The 15,630-nt window shown below is 40.6% G+C and overlaps 1 protein-coding gene across 1 annotated transcript in view; it reads right to left on the reverse strand.

Annotated features, from left to right (window-relative positions):
* Positions 1-15,630, reverse strand: part of pkd1b (polycystic kidney disease 1b) — a 62,976-nt gene that overhangs the window by 6,288 nt on the left and 41,058 nt on the right. Inside the window, exons 27-44 of the mRNA XM_088927833.1 lie at positions 15,305-15,472; positions 14,378-14,521; positions 13,638-13,848; positions 13,156-13,279; positions 11,217-11,366; positions 10,796-10,860; positions 10,117-10,337; positions 9,687-9,804; positions 9,394-9,560; positions 8,115-8,317; positions 7,207-7,401; positions 6,104-6,258; positions 5,482-5,594; positions 4,976-5,132; positions 3,798-3,923; positions 3,134-3,308; positions 2,318-2,605; positions 2,046-2,180 (exon numbers count right to left, since the gene is read on the reverse strand). Of these exons, the coding sequence (XP_088783959.1) occupies positions 2,046-2,180; positions 2,318-2,605; positions 3,134-3,308; positions 3,798-3,923; positions 4,976-5,132; positions 5,482-5,594; positions 6,104-6,258; positions 7,207-7,401; positions 8,115-8,317; positions 9,394-9,560; positions 9,687-9,804; positions 10,117-10,337; positions 10,796-10,860; positions 11,217-11,366; positions 13,156-13,279; positions 13,638-13,848; positions 14,378-14,521; positions 15,305-15,472 (2,915 nt within the window). The remainder of the gene's footprint in view (positions 1-2,045; positions 2,181-2,317; positions 2,606-3,133; positions 3,309-3,797; positions 3,924-4,975; positions 5,133-5,481; positions 5,595-6,103; positions 6,259-7,206; positions 7,402-8,114; positions 8,318-9,393; positions 9,561-9,686; positions 9,805-10,116; positions 10,338-10,795; positions 10,861-11,216; positions 11,367-13,155; positions 13,280-13,637; positions 13,849-14,377; positions 14,522-15,304; positions 15,473-15,630) is intronic.

The following is a 15,630-nucleotide window of genomic DNA, read 5'->3' on the forward strand; positions in this document are numbered from 1 at the left end:
AACTAAGCTGCCAATTTGACATTACTGATGGCACAGTGGGTGCACTTAAATATACACTGGTGTCAGCAGCATAACAGTGAGTGTGATAGTTCATTACTGGCTGAGGAATACTGTTAAAAATAGATTGAGTAACGAATAGGGCCCAGGATAGAGCCTTGCAGGGCTTCTAGTAGAAGAGGTTATGAAACAAATCTCCCTGTAAAATCTACTTTACACACTTTATGGTATTAAGAAAACCTAAAGCCATGCAATATAGTTTAATGTCAAGACCTATATTATTGAATATTTACAGTGTCAAAAACCATAGATGTTTTTATCACACAGATTTTATTTACCAATCTGCAAGGTGTTTAATTGTACTAAGTTCTGTCACTGCTCTCTGCTTGAGTGTTTTGGTGAGGCTATTGTAGTAGTCTGGCACATTTATAGTTATGTGCATATAGTACATGGTTCTAACATGCCACTAAGGAGCTTGTTGTCAAGTTTGTGGAGGCCTGTCTGTATACTGAAACAATGGGGTAGAATCAACTTACAGACGTCATGCAATTTATACAATTTTATATGAGAATGACCAGAAGTGCCACACATGACCACTTTCCTTTTGTATCAGGGCTGTGGAACTGGTCACTGAAAACAGTGCTGCCTGCTACATACCCGTTAGGTTTTACGTTTCCTTTCCAACTTAACGTCCCCTCGGTTTTTCATTTAAAGTTTTGATCTATAAAATACATTTTTAAATGTTTCATTTACTGTAAGTAATACTTAATTTGGGGTTTTTTTAAGTCATGTACCTGTACTGTGGCACTACAAATGGATGGCCAATATAAGGTTGATCCACAAGGGGGCAGTCTCAGTCCAAATACCATAGAGACCCCATAACAGTGCCAAGTACGGCTTAAATGCAGACATTCTCACAAGAGCACAGTTAATTAAGTGCACTGCAGCTGTGAAAGATTAAAATGTGCTTTTGTATGTTTACAAATTCACAGTAAAGTTTCTTTTTCTGAAGAGCCTGCTTCTGAGTTAATGGTGACTTTGGTAGGAGCCCCCATACAGAGAATCTTTTGGGAGAACTTTTGACCCAGGTTAAAGGAGTTATGTCGGTAAAAGTCTATGAGGGACAGGGTTATATTTTTAAGATTCAAGCTCCACTGGAGATTCAGTAATACAGAGAGAGGCTTAAAATCGGTATGCAGGTCAAGCTCACTCTCTGAGTATGTTTCCACTATTGGTAGATGGGTGGAGTTCTTGCAATTGTCAGTAAAGGATGAAAAAAGTGAAAGCTTATAATAATAGAAACAGGGAGAGAGCTGCAGCATACTGATTTGGTTCACAAACTAAGAAAGGGAGGAAGGTTAAAGAATATATGCTAGCATCAGTCTGGATACCTGTCCTCCATCACAGGTTTTCTCTACTGAAGTTCTAAAGCTTTCATTGGGGATGAATGACACATTTAGCCATAAAAAGGAGGTTCATGTGGAAAAGCTATCCACAAGCACAATAGCTATATTGAGAATTTTCCCCATGTACTTAATTAAAAAATCCATCTATTTCTCTGTTTCTTAAACAATTTACTAAAGACTTTTATTTTACAAAAATACATCTAATGGGCTTCTGAGTATAAATCTAGCTCAACTACAGCAAAAAAAACAGATTTCATCACTTCAGATTCCTCTGCTCTTCTCAAACAAGATACTGTAGATAAGCTGCACAGCCTACAGTTGTCTGCAACCTTTCTGATGTTCTTCACTATTAAACACAATCTGTCTGAACCTAGCCTGAGGATGTAACATTTGGATGACAGCAAATACAATTTGTAATGTAGTACAACTGTAAAACTGTAAATTACCAATGGGGTATCCAGATCAATATTCTATATGTATATTAAAAAGTTTAATAACATTTCTGCATACACAGAGCTGCAGGCACTAATTCATAAAAAGCTGGCAACCACATCGATTGTTTTTACATTTTATTTAATTACTTCGAAAACTTGATCTATAAGAGGAGCACAGCAAGTCAGGCTGGGGAAACAAGGATCTTACCAGATACCCTGTCTGGGCAAGAATCAGGAAAAGGAGCAGCAGGACGAGAGATGCCCCACACAGCTCCTTCCAGACCAGCTGGATGGTCTTCCCGAACACTGCCCAGCGTCGCACAAACCGCAGTTGGCGCACGTTCTGGGGGACAAGCAGGAAATCAATCCAGCAACAAGGTTCTGTCCACTGCTTGCTTTTTATTTGCTCGTGACAATTAACTTTCTTTGTCCTCTTACTTGAGCAACATCGCTGAGGAAGAGATAAATCAGGTGCAGTACCTTGAGGATGAGTATTGTGAGCAGGATAGCAGAGAGGCTTGACGAGGCCTCAGACAGTGCCACTGCAGTGTGGAAGTTGGTGAAGGAGTGGCGGTTGTGGCGGTGGTGTCTCAGCAGGCTGGCTGACAGGGACAGGAAGGCGAAGTGCAGAGCTGCTACTCCAAGTGCCAGCAGCACCACCAGAAGTTGAAGGTAGTGCCAGCCTTGCCTGAAGTACAGGCACCTCTCCGTGGACAGCGTGTGGAGCTCAGAGCCCAGGATGGACAGGGCAAGCAGAAGCAGAACGACCTGTAAGGGAGGCAGCACTTTCTATGTTTGAGTAACGCCATCAGATTTAACAAATTACATTGTAATCCAGCTAGTTTCCTTCAAGTCCTTTTCTTGACCAAAGGTTTTCATTTTGGGGTTCAAAGACTTTTGCATTTACATTTTAATTCAAGGTAAATTAAATTCTATTAAATTGATCAATAATAACTATGATTATTTCACCTCAACTGAATTTAAAACAAAGTTTTGAAATCCTAACACAAATCAACAGATCATCAGAGCATTTGCATTTCTAAGTAGTTTTCTGGATATATATATATATTTTCTGGGGGGAGTACTTTTTATTTTTTGCTTGAATTTTAAAAAATATGCTTGGATAAATTCCAGCAGGAGATTTCTCCACTTCCTAAGGAGAGCTGCGTAGTCCTCTCAGACTTTTGTCCAAATGAGATTAATTACTGTATATAATATATAATAAGGTCAATGTTAGAGTACTTAAATGGATGACGAGGTAGGAGAAATCTCTGCCTTATGTGAGCGCAGTCTCACCATCATGACTGCCTGCAAGTCCGGGACTGAGGAAGAGGAGGGCATGCAAACAGGCAGTATACTGAGAGAGGTGATAGCAGAGCCTGGCTGATGCCACTCCATCAGCACAGTAACCACCACAAACAGGCCAGTGTCTCGATGGTACTGGGTGAACTGCACAAACACTCCTCTTGTCCTGAGAGAATTTATAAATAGTATTAGAATCTTTAACATTTTTAACTGAAAATAAATTCATGTATAATACAATTCATCATAGTCATGGGAAAACAATGCACCTTTTTAATATACAGCTCTTCCAAATACCCATACACTGTAATTTGACATACAGTATGTTAACAATTCATATCCTAGTTTGAAAGGAGTTTAATAGGATGCTTTTAGGAAAAAAAATATTTTTGCTTTCAGATCATTAAATCTGATACTTATTAATTGTCATCACAATCAAATCTTTATACTGTATAATGTTACAAACCATTTTATAACAGTAAAATTATCTGAGGGAATTATCGAATCATGGACCATCCTTGAAAAGAACAGGACAGTCCTGTTTAAGATACTGTACATCAACCACACAAACCACAGAAGAGTCACTGAGCTAATTGGGACTACAGATGTCATTAAAAGTTTTCAGTATGATATAATCGATGTGACAGGTCAGACTCACATTGTGTTTATCCAAGATGCCTGGCTCAGCTCAGCCAGAAGCTGCCTAGTGGACTCTGTGCTGTTCCCAAGGTCCACTACCTCCTCCTCACTGCTGTAAACCCCAAACTGTCCCAAGTACCAGAGCCTGTGAGAATCCAAAATTAATACCGTCATGACTTGATGATGATGATGATGATGATGATAATATAATTACACTTATATACTGTAGCTGTTTTCTGGACTCCTCACTTGAAGTGCTTTATAGTTACAGGTAATGGGAACTCCCTTCAACCACAACCAATGTGTAGGCCCCACCTGCATGATGCGATGGCAGCCAAATGGCACCAGTATGCTCACTAGCTATCAGTGGGGAGGAGAACAGATTGATTAAGCCTTCACAGATGTGGATTATTAGGAGGCCATGATAGGTAAAGGTCACAGGAAAGTTTGGCCAGGGAGCCGGTGTAACACCCCTACTCTTTTGGAGAAACGCCCTGGGATTTTAAGGACCTTGGTTCTTGCCCCAAACTTGAGTGTCAAGGGAAAGTCAACATCAACAACTTCAACAATTCAAAACAATTCAAGCATTTTGAACATATACATTAGGAGTAGGCTATTCTAATTAACCTACCAGTATGTCTTTGTACTGTGAGAGAAAACCAGAGCACCACGAGAAAACCCTAGAGAACACACAAAGTTCACACAGGTAGAGCCCCAGGTCTGGAATTCAACCCAGGGCCCCGGTGATGCTAGGAAGCAATTCCAACTACTATGCCATCCATAAAACATTATATGATATAAAACAGGTCAAATACTCTTAGTATGTGTTTCAGCATTGTGAGGTTGATCATTAAGAAGTGGAAGGCACATAGATATTGCCTAGATTAGATTGTGCCTCCAAACTGAGTATCTCTCCAAGGAGGATACTGGTTAGGATGTGCCACTATGAAGCCAATGGTGACTTTGAAAGTTACACTTCTGAGTGGCTGAGATGGGAGAAAATATCAATATCTTGATCTTTCCACAAAGGGGGCTTGTATGTAAATGAAAAGCATGGATAAAAGATTGTTCTCCAATCTCGTATGGGTTTTGCAACACAGCACCTAAGTGATACTGTATACATGTGACAAAAGTTTGATGACAAACTAAACCTCACACATAAAAAAAACAAACACAAGGATTCCTTTTGTTTCTTACCACATGAAGGAATTTGATGGGAAAGGCTGTCTGTGATTTGAACTTATGTTTTGGTGGAAGTTTAAGTCCCATGTGTGGGTGTTTGGCCAAGCGTGGACAGTAGGATGTAAAAACACATCCCTGGAGGTGAGGCCAGCAATCCCATGGTTCCAGCAGCCTAGGAACAACATCCACACGACTCAGATCAAAGCCTTCTGGGTTTAAAAGAAGCTACAAATACTACTGTTTCAGCTGGTTATTATTATACCAATACACTTGCAAGTGCCAAAACATTAAGAGGATTTGTAATTTTAAAAACCACAGCTGACAGTGCTGTGTACATTAATATTCTCTAATGGTTTACCTAAAAACAATGCATTCTTTGAGCAATGTATTTTAAAAGTAGTCAATTTTATTTCTTTTTTTGTTTTACAATTGAGCACTATGGAAAAGTGCCAGGTTTGGCCCTAGTCTGCCCAGCAGCCCAGTAGCATCAGTCTGTCCATAACCAAGGGACAGGCTCCGACCTTTCTCAGACTGCAGCCTTCTCAGTCGGGCCACACCCAGCAGCTGGAGAGAGGGGTTCTGGTACAGATGAGGAACCAGATTCCTTTGCATCCAGCACCAAGCTTCTGCTGCCCTGTAACCAAAATAATATCATAACACCCCCCCCACAATTCACCCTGTAACCACAACACCATAACACACATTCATACAGTATTGCACCCTGCACCCACATCAATGTTGTAATACCCTCCAGAATTCAACCTGTACACACAACAACACAACACACCCCGACAATTCACTCTTCACCCATGTCAACACTATAATGCCCCCAAAATTCACTCTCCAGCAACAACACCATAAGACACAGACCTCAGCCAATACACACAAACACCATAGCATTTGAATTCAATATTTCATGGTTGTTTTATATTTCTTATTGCAATTATTTGAGTACTTTAAGTAAAAGTATACTTTAGGTAAAATGTATACTATTTTTTAACTTAATTTTTACTTAATCACTATAATAAACACAGACTACATACTGTAAATACAGTATGTACTAAACTGATAACTAATACAGAACTTTGCAATGTAGTTCAATATTAACACTATGTACCGGGCATTAATATAAAAGAGTTATACCCTCTGATCATGCTGACATTCATGCCTTCCCCAGAACCTGCAACCAGCGACCGCTTGACAGCAGAGTGTAACAATCTACCATGGCTGCCTTGTAAACGATCCTGGTAGTTCACAACCAGTACGACCAAGAGGAACACCATGTGAGCAATGCAGCTCTGTAGAGAGAGAGAGGTTGAAAGGTTTACTGTTGGTGCATGGGACCAGGTCATGAATACATGTCATGACAGACGAAGCTTTGCCAATTGTCATATTGAGTTATCAATTATTAATATTGATCCATACACATACATACAATATAGTATTGTATTTTAGATCCACAAGTGCTGATACCTTCTACCACAACTCTTCAGAGCCAGTAGCAGAAAAGCTTATCATCTTGTTTTTCTTTCTCATACTTTAACCAGTAATATCAGTTCATACCAGTTTGATCAGTTATATGATCAGTGCTAGAGGGACAGCTGTAGCATGTTCTGACTGTAACTGTGGGTAGGATCTCATGAAGTCACCAAAGGCACCTGATTCTCCTGCTTCACCATTAGCTGAATGGGGTGGTATCAGGTGAAAGAATGTGCAAGAGCGTAGAAATTAAAATCGGGTGATGTGTTATTCAGTAATCATCCCACAGCAAAGTGCAGAGGGTGTCGGATTTAGCTAAGAGGATATTGTTTTTGCAGGGTGGGGATGCCATTTCTTAGCCTTCTGCACATTCACACTGAATTCTGCTGAAAAGCATTCTCTCTGTTAGGTGCTGTGTACTCAGGCTTTACCAGCATGCTCACTTGCTGCAGCTTTTCTGACCAACAGGGACCTGGGACTTCATTAATTTGTGTTCAGGGACACAGTATTAAAATAATAACACTATGTAATCAGGGATAGAAAAATCCTCTGACCTACTGACTGAAATTCTGCACATTTTACAGATACTTTTGTAGCCCACTGTACCATCAAAAGCAGGTAAGGTGCCCTTGGAACTAAAAAAAATAATACTGAATAAAATAAATAAATGTTAGAGGTCGATTGAGCCCAGAGGGTACTCGAGGAATGAAGTTTGCTCATCTTATCTTGAGAGAATAAAGCTCTTTTGAATAAAGCCTAGAAGATACCTTCATAAGAGTGCGCAGTGCCCGGACCTTGCGTGCCTCCTCCTTGGCTTGGAGCAACCCATAGCCACAGGGTGGCCTGACCTTACTGATCCTCTCAGAGACCTTCTTAACCACAGGCTCCTCCACAAGCGTATCGTCTTCATCTGGATCTACCGGCTTCATAACCAGGGCCAGGAACAAGGACTGCACAATTACCTGTGGACACACAACCTTACACTGATTACACTGACATCCATTACACTTTCCACTCTCGCAATATAATGAATGTCTTTGATGACTGGCTTGAATGTGAACAATTAACACACCTATACTTTATATAGTTACTTTAAATACAGTGTAATGGAGCCTGAACTTGGAACTCTATCTCTAAACCTTGGAACCTAGAGAGAGCATCCCTGAAAGAACAGAAAAATATTAAGATCTGGAGAAAAGAAAGCATCCACTAATTGTTATCCTCTGATGGACCATTAGACAGATCTGTGACCCAAGAGGGAGGTCTATAAAAATGCCAAAGATTTAAGTTACAATTTAGAATGCATCCTTCTTACATATACAGTAGTGAACTAATGGTTATTACTCTGCATATCCTGTCCAGTTAATAAAGCTTCTCAGAAGTTCAGGAATGCACATCTGATTTTACCAGCCTCAGACCTATTCTTTACAAAACCCATATCCACTGCAGTATTTTATATTCAGAGAGCTGATATAGATCTAGAGACACTTATATTAAAATCTGCTCTCTCCAGTAAACCCAATAAATAAATTTGCCTGTTTAGTGTTTAGAACTGTTTGGAACTGTTTATTTCAGTGTTGACATTGTAAACTTTTGAAATAGGAGGGGACATGTGGGTTTGGTCCTGTATTTGACCCTACAATCCAGCAGGGGAACAGGCCCTGCTGAGGTTTACCTTGGCAGGTTCCAGCAGAACAGCAGAGGTAAGGAAGGCTGAGAAGGTCGAGATGAGCCACATGAGAACCACCGAGTTATGGAAGGTGGTGCCATAAAGCACAGCAACTGCCAGGCTGCTGCCTATCACCAGCACTGCCAGCAGGTAGGTCAGACTCAGCACCTGGGGAGGGAAGAGCCGGCGGGGAGCCCTGCGAGGCACCCCTGCCAGGAGAGACACAGAGGCCCGAGAGCACATAGTTTAACCTGTGCACAGTGTGATGTTTTTGAATCCACTATAGCTGGTACAGTGGTCAACATGCCAGGAACCCTGTCCTAAAGTAAAACTCAGATGATGCATATAGTTTACAAAATAATCAATGTAAAGAACACTCTACACTGACAAGGACAGACTTTTGCTCCTGGTCTTTGAGAGCCTCAGACCTTTAAGTTTTATAGGGAAGCAAAACTCCCCAGTGACCAAAACTTGGAAAGACTTGCAATTAATTGCAATTAGGTCAATAACTGATACATACAGTAGGTGTTAATGTTGACACATCGTTTACATCTTTCAGACAATGTGGGGAAGCAATGAAAAGATAAATGTTAGCAAATACTGTATTAGCATTTCAAATTAAGGCATGTGATGTTAAACATGTATAATGCACTAGTTAGGCCAAGGCAATTCTGATCACCGATGATTTGAAGAAATATTCCTGCTACAGAATAAGTCGAAAGAAAAGCAACAAATTACATTCTGGGGCTTAAGATAATGTCTTACACTAACAGCCTGAAAGAACTTAACTTTATTAGTCCTGAACATAGAAGAATATGAGAGGACCTGATCCATGTACAGAAAATCACCAAAGGCTTTGACAAAGTCAACAAAGTGGACTTGAATATGAACAAGTGGACACATATGGAAACTACGAGGAAGGGCAATTTAAACTGAGAACAGGAGGCACTTCATTATGGAAAGAGTTGTAGGAGTATAGACAAACTACCCATGCTTTGATGTTGAAGCCAAGAAAAAGCTGGCTGAGATCCTTGGATCAATAGGTTACTAGCTGCCAAATGGGTTAGATTGAGAAAATGGCCCTCACTCCTTTATAACCATTATGTTTCTAACAAAAGTCTTGGAAATGTAGTGAAAAGGACAGAATTCAGACCAAGAGAAAAAAAAATGTTGAATTCCCAGCTTTTAAATAGCTCACAACAGGTCATGGAGATAAAAGCCAGGCAGTGAAAAGCTTAATTCTTCTGCGTGATCAGAGAGTGTGGGGTAAAGAGGCAGTGCTTACCGAGCCGGGTGGAGAACAGGCTGCACACGGAAGCTGGCGAGGGACTGGGAATGAAGCTGCTGGCAGAAGTGAGTCCTGAAATGGATGAGCTGGTTTTGTGCAGCCGACCTGAGTATGGTTTCCTCTCATCGCTGAACTCAGACCATCCACTGCAGGAGCTCTCCAAGCTACATTAAAGCACAACCACTGTCAGACTTTAAGCTCCCTTCTCTGTAGAAACAGCTCAATTTAGATCATTATGTTTTCTATCAGTTCTGTAGGGGGAAACAACAACATTAAACAAAGGTGCTCACGGATCAGAGAGCTCAGTGTCAGCGCAGGGTGAGTAGCGGCCACTGTCGGAGGTCACTCTACTAGAGGAAGTGCTTTGTACCACGTTGTCAGCGGCAATGGATTTAATCAGGTCCTCCTCTGGAAGAAAAAAAGCTACATTGTTCCAGCAAACCCAGGAGGTGTTCATGCAGTGCCATACAATGGGTTATTTTTGATTCAGTCTAAGTTGGTATTTGCATTAATTAAAGGTAATTACACAGTCCTAGGCAAATCACTGATTTCCAGGTTTACTTATAGATATATGCATCAGAATTTCTGTTTAAGGTTATTTCATTTAGAAATATTCAGAATAAATCATTTCAGCATTTGTGATCAGTAATTGTCCCCGATCTGATATGACAGTAAATAAACACCACTTGGAGCAAATGTTGTAAGTGGTACTGTCCTCACCGGAGACAGTGAGCTGGTTTTGCTCCAGTCCTTGTGTGACCTCAGGTTTGGACCACGAGAGCACCAGGGGGTCATCGGCAGAGCTCGCCGGGGTCTCAATGCTCAGCTGTAGGAGAGCCTTCTTTCTCTTCAGGATACGGGCGCGATTCAGGGATGGCTCGGAGGCCAACAGGTCAGGGATGTCAAAGATACTGTCACAGGAGGCCCAGGGGTTCACAGAGCTGCCAAAACAGGGACAGGTCTGTAGGGACATGTTTCTGATGCGTTGAAACATAGAAGCACAGGAGAGTATTCAAAACGCCTGTTTAAAAAAAGTATTTACAATTCAGTGACGATTTTAACTTTTGTTTCAAGGGGACATCTACAAGTTTATAGATAAACATTTAAAGTTTATAGATAATATTATTCATGTGCTGAACCTTTATGTAGCACAAAAACAAGTTATGTGCAGCATGAATCAAGCAAGGACTACATTTCTGAGTTTCTTAGGAATAGGAATAGTAGCTTAGCTTGGCATCAAGCAGATATGGAGTCTGGGCCCTGGGGTTTTTTTCTGTACAACACTGCAAATATCACTATCCAATGGAAAGAGTACAGTAAAAATCCTGAGACAGAATGCTGAATGTTCACACTCCGTGGTGCTGCAGTGAATCTTCAGGTCTTCATCAAGACTGATTACCTCTCATGCTCCTGTTTGGCTGGAATACCCAGGGATGATTCTGACCTCCTGCTTTCCAGTGATTCCTTTAAAAAAATGTTATTGCCACTATTATTCTTCTATATACCTATTTAATATGACATTATGTTTGCATATATGGGAAAAAATCCAAAATTATTCCAATAGAAGAAGTAATATATACTGCACAGCAGCAATTTCGGTTGTGTGGAATAGTGACATCCCTTAGGTTCCAGCAGTATTCAGATACAAACTATAACCGTATTATGACTCCAATAAGTGGAGAAACGTTGATTAAACAGAATTATTGATTATTACACAGAAATACAAAGTTTATTAAGCAAGTCCTGTCTTTCTCTTATCCAGTCCTCAAACAACCTTGAAAATCCAGCTGTCCATGAAGTCACTGACTGGGTTCACTCACCGAGGACTCAGACACTCCATCCAAGATGGAGTCCAGCCCCCCTGGGAGAGACAGGAAGGAGGAGCTGCCCAGCTCTGAGTGTTCCAGGCACACATCTATCTCCACAGTCTGTGGGGCAGCGACACATGACTCTGGGTCCTCCACCATCACCTGGGAGAAAGGCAGGGGCACTTACACAAGAAAGAACACAGGACACAAAGCAAACCCCTCATGGATGTACTCTGGATGTGAACACAAGAGCACAAACAAAAGAAGTCAAAGCAATATTGCCAATTCTTTTATAACGACATCTCAAAGCCACGTTTTCTCCTTCTGCAAAGCTTTACCCAACTGTACAGCTGCTCCTTCTTGGCCATGGGACCTGATCATCACGTACACTGCCTATAGGAAGTTTAAATACCTTTAAAAATTTTCACCTTTTGATGCCTTGTGGCCTGTAATTAATATGCATTAAATTATTTTTCATTTACAGTACCTACACATCCCATCCCATAACTTTCAAGTTATAACTTTTTTAGAAAAATTCATTAAAAATAAAAACTGAAATAGGTTGTATAATGTTCTACCCCCCTTGTAATAGCAATCATAAATCAGCTCAGGTGTAACCAATCACCTTCAAAATCATACACCAAGTTAATTGGCCTCCACCTGTGAGAAATTGTAGTGATTTTATGTGATTTCCAGATACAGTACATGTAGCCATGCCCATAGGGTTCGTCTGCTGGGTAGTGAATTTTAAAGCAGTAATTCAACCATGAAGATCAAAGAGCTTTAAAAAGACATCTGGGACAAAGTTATGGAAAGGCTCAGATTAGGGGATATGTATAAAAAATTCAAAAGCCTTGAATATCCCTTGCACCACCGTCAATGCACTTATTAAGAAGTGGAAGGTGGACTATGTCTAGATCTGACCGTTCCTCCAAATTGGATGACCAGATCAGAGAGGCTACCAAGAGCCCAGAGGCAGTGTACAGTAGCTTGAAAGAGCTACCGGCTTCTATGGCCAAGTGTGTACAATATTGTGATAGCAATATCCCAAGCACTTCACAAATATGGTGTGTATGGCACGATGCCAAGAAGGAAGCATCACTGAATAAAACAGCAACAAATTACGTAAGAGATATTGTCAGAACGTGTCAGAATAAAAGGGACAACGAATGGAACAAATACAGAAATGTCCTTGAGAGAAACGTGTTTCTTTCTGCAAGAAAGCTGAAACTGTGATGAAAGCCTAAGCCAAAGCTACCGTACACAGGAGTGGCCAAGGAACAAAAAGGTAAATGTTCTTATGTGGCCAAGTCACAGAATCAACCTAAATCCAATCAAATATTTGTGGCATGTCTTGAAGATTGTTGTCCATCAACAGTCTCCAAGGAACATGACAAAGCTTTAACGGTTCTGTAGAGAAGGATGGTTAAACATTGCCAAAGCTCAATGTGCAAGAGACATGCCCCAGTAGACTCACAGCTGTAATTGCTGCCCAACGTGCTTCCACCGGGAGGATGTGGAGATGAGTGGAGACTTATCCAGTTATGATATTTCAGTGTATTTTAAATATACAGTATAGTATTATTCTTATATTTTTTCACCTTAAAATTTGTAAAAAAAATGGTGTACAGATAAGAGGAATAAAACTAATTTTAAATGCATTAAACTCTGAAGCACTGATACAACAAAATGTGAAAAAGTTCACGGAGGTGCAGAACGTTTATAGGCACTATACAGTATGTGAATGCCTGTCTGACACTCAGTGGGTAGGACTGTACTGTAAGTTGCAACAGAAAGTTTCAGCAGAGCTTGGGTTGTACAGGTATTTTGGTTAACTGGTATGTTTCCAGGCAAAGGGGCACAACCATGTCACTACATCAAACCAAGTGCTGACACGTCCCCTGGTGTCAAGCTAGACAGGAATGGAATTTTCTGAGATTGAGATGAGCACCTTGCTGCGAGTCATTCTGAACAGGACGATGAAGAGCAATTGGATGGGGAACACCAGCGCAGCCACTGTCATCCCCACGGCAACAATTTCCGCATTCACCAACATGTGAGCTGAGACAGGACCACTGACAAAACACATGAGAAAAAACATAATTATTCCAGTGAAATAAAATCTAATATAAAGAGCACAAATTATACTGTATATTGCATTAGAATTACTACTGATCACATTTTGCTTAAAATATTTTTTAAGTGAAAAAGATTTACTGTTACACCTACATTTTTGTCAAATTGTCAGTTTACATTTCATAATATTTTAATTTGGTTGAATTTTAATTTTTTGTGTCTTTAATAGTTCATTTTAATAGAATGTTTTTTACCATATGGGAATGTGCAAACACCTCACCTGTTACTGTGATGCGCAAGGTCACAGTATTTCTAGAATTGAATGGTATTCCAAGATTTTTTCTGTCAGCTACTGACCTGCTATTTCTCTGTCCCACAGCCCCATACCACACTGCGCCAACACCCAGGTACAGAAACAGTGTAAGGGCACAGCATGTGACCCTCTGGGTGCGAGTGAACCGACTCCGGGGCAGGCGTTCCCACACCGATACCCAGAGGTGTCGGTCGAAGATCCCCCGGATTAGCTGAGTTCTGAATATCCGATAAAATCGGAGGAGCTCCTGAGGGCCTGGTTGGAGAGAAGTAGGGGAGCTCAAACATTCATTTGCAGTCACTCTGGCATTGACTTTACCGATGGGTATAATAAATTAGGCAATGTGAGAGACTGGTCAGCTGTTAAATAGGAAATATTTAATTCATGTTATTGCTGTTAACAGTGTGCCACAAGTTACTGAATCAAGGGGTGCACTTAATATTTTCTTCATACAAAAATACTTATTGCTAGCTGCTTTTTTAAATAATGACAAAGTAAAACTCAGTGTGTTATTTGTCAAATGAGGTGAGGTTTATCTGTTAGTTTGTTAAACCATAAAGTCTTAAGAGGGTGTACTTTTTCACCTCATTGTATATACTTATGTATAATTTTTTGGGGTATCCAGAGAAGGACTCCCAGTCAGGCAGTTGAGGCCCAAGAAATGGCTAGATTAAAATTTAAAATTAACTGCTAAAACTGCAAATTAGCAAGATGACCCAAATAGCCTCCTCTCATTTGAAACCTTTCCTGTGTTCTTATGTGAGATACAAACGCAGAGTCTTACAAGTGGCCAGCACTTCCTTCTCTACCATTCCCTCATTTGTCTCATTCTCCACAGAGAGCCAGTCCTCCACCAGGAAGAAGAACATGTTGCTGGTCTGTTTATCCCACACAATGACGTACTGCAGGTACCATGATGGGTCCAGGCCTGAGAAAAAAACACACTGAGATATCAACGTCACTCCTTTACTAAGTGAAAACAATAGTTCCTTGAAGACAGAAAGGTATTGAGATTAAATGGAGTAGCAAAATAAATTTGCCTTTATGAACTGATTACTGTGGTGTTCATGATTCACTGTGGTTTACAACTGAGTTTTTAAACTGATTTTAAACAAGCCTCGCTAACTCCAGAAATCACATGCTCTACATGCTCTTAATGGTTCCCTCCAAACAGAAAATGTAGTTTTAACTTTCACTTTTAACTTCAAGGACCTGTGTTGCCATGACATGATTGGCGTGTATCAGGGTTACCAATGTTGAAATTTTATTTTTACTTACTTACAGAAAACATCTTATTATGAGATTTTGCCTTTTAGACTTTTTTAAATCTACAGACTGATGGAAATTCTGGGCATTATCGAAAAACAAATAAGTGTTCTATTTGGAACAAGTAATAGGTTTATTCCATGCTGAAAAAAAGAAGAAAGAAGAAGAAAGAGAACACAACGTTTCGGCCGTGGAGCCTTCTTCAGGTGTGGCACCTTCTTCAGGTGTGGCATCGACACCTGAAGAAGGCTCCACGGCCGAAACGTTGTGTTCTCTTTCTTCTTCTTTCTTCTTTTTTTCAGCATGGAATAAACCTATTACTTGTTCCTTTGCAGCCTACGCATGCTGACGCAGCTACCCACCTGAACTAAGTGTTCTATTTGATTTGCGAGTTAGGAGGTTAGAAAAATAACGATATCACTGACACTTTGGGTGACACTCTTACCAGTATTGTCGTGCCAGATGCGGATTTTCCAGACCTCCCCCAGGTTGGCATCTGTCTCAATCTGAAAAACATCCAGGCTGTTCCTCTGGAAAGCTGCTTCTCTGTCGAGGTGACGAGAGCCGCTCTTGTTGAGCCCATACAAGCTGATACCAACATGAGCTGTTGTGCCTGTTGAAAGAGAGCAATTGTGAAACCTGAACTAATTATGTCCTGCAAAAGAAGTAGTTTTAGCCTGCACAGCACCTGCTTGTTAACCATGTTGTATTGTTTACAGTGATGCCCACCCATCCATTTTCTAAATGCTTCTCCCAGTTCAGGGGCGAGGG

The sequence above is a fragment of the Atractosteus spatula genome, chromosome 11 (genome assembly GCF_055471065.1).
Source record: "Atractosteus spatula isolate fAtrSpa1 chromosome 11, fAtrSpa1.hap1, whole genome shotgun sequence".
NCBI classification, from domain to species: Eukaryota; Metazoa; Chordata; class Actinopteri; order Semionotiformes; family Lepisosteidae; genus Atractosteus; species Atractosteus spatula.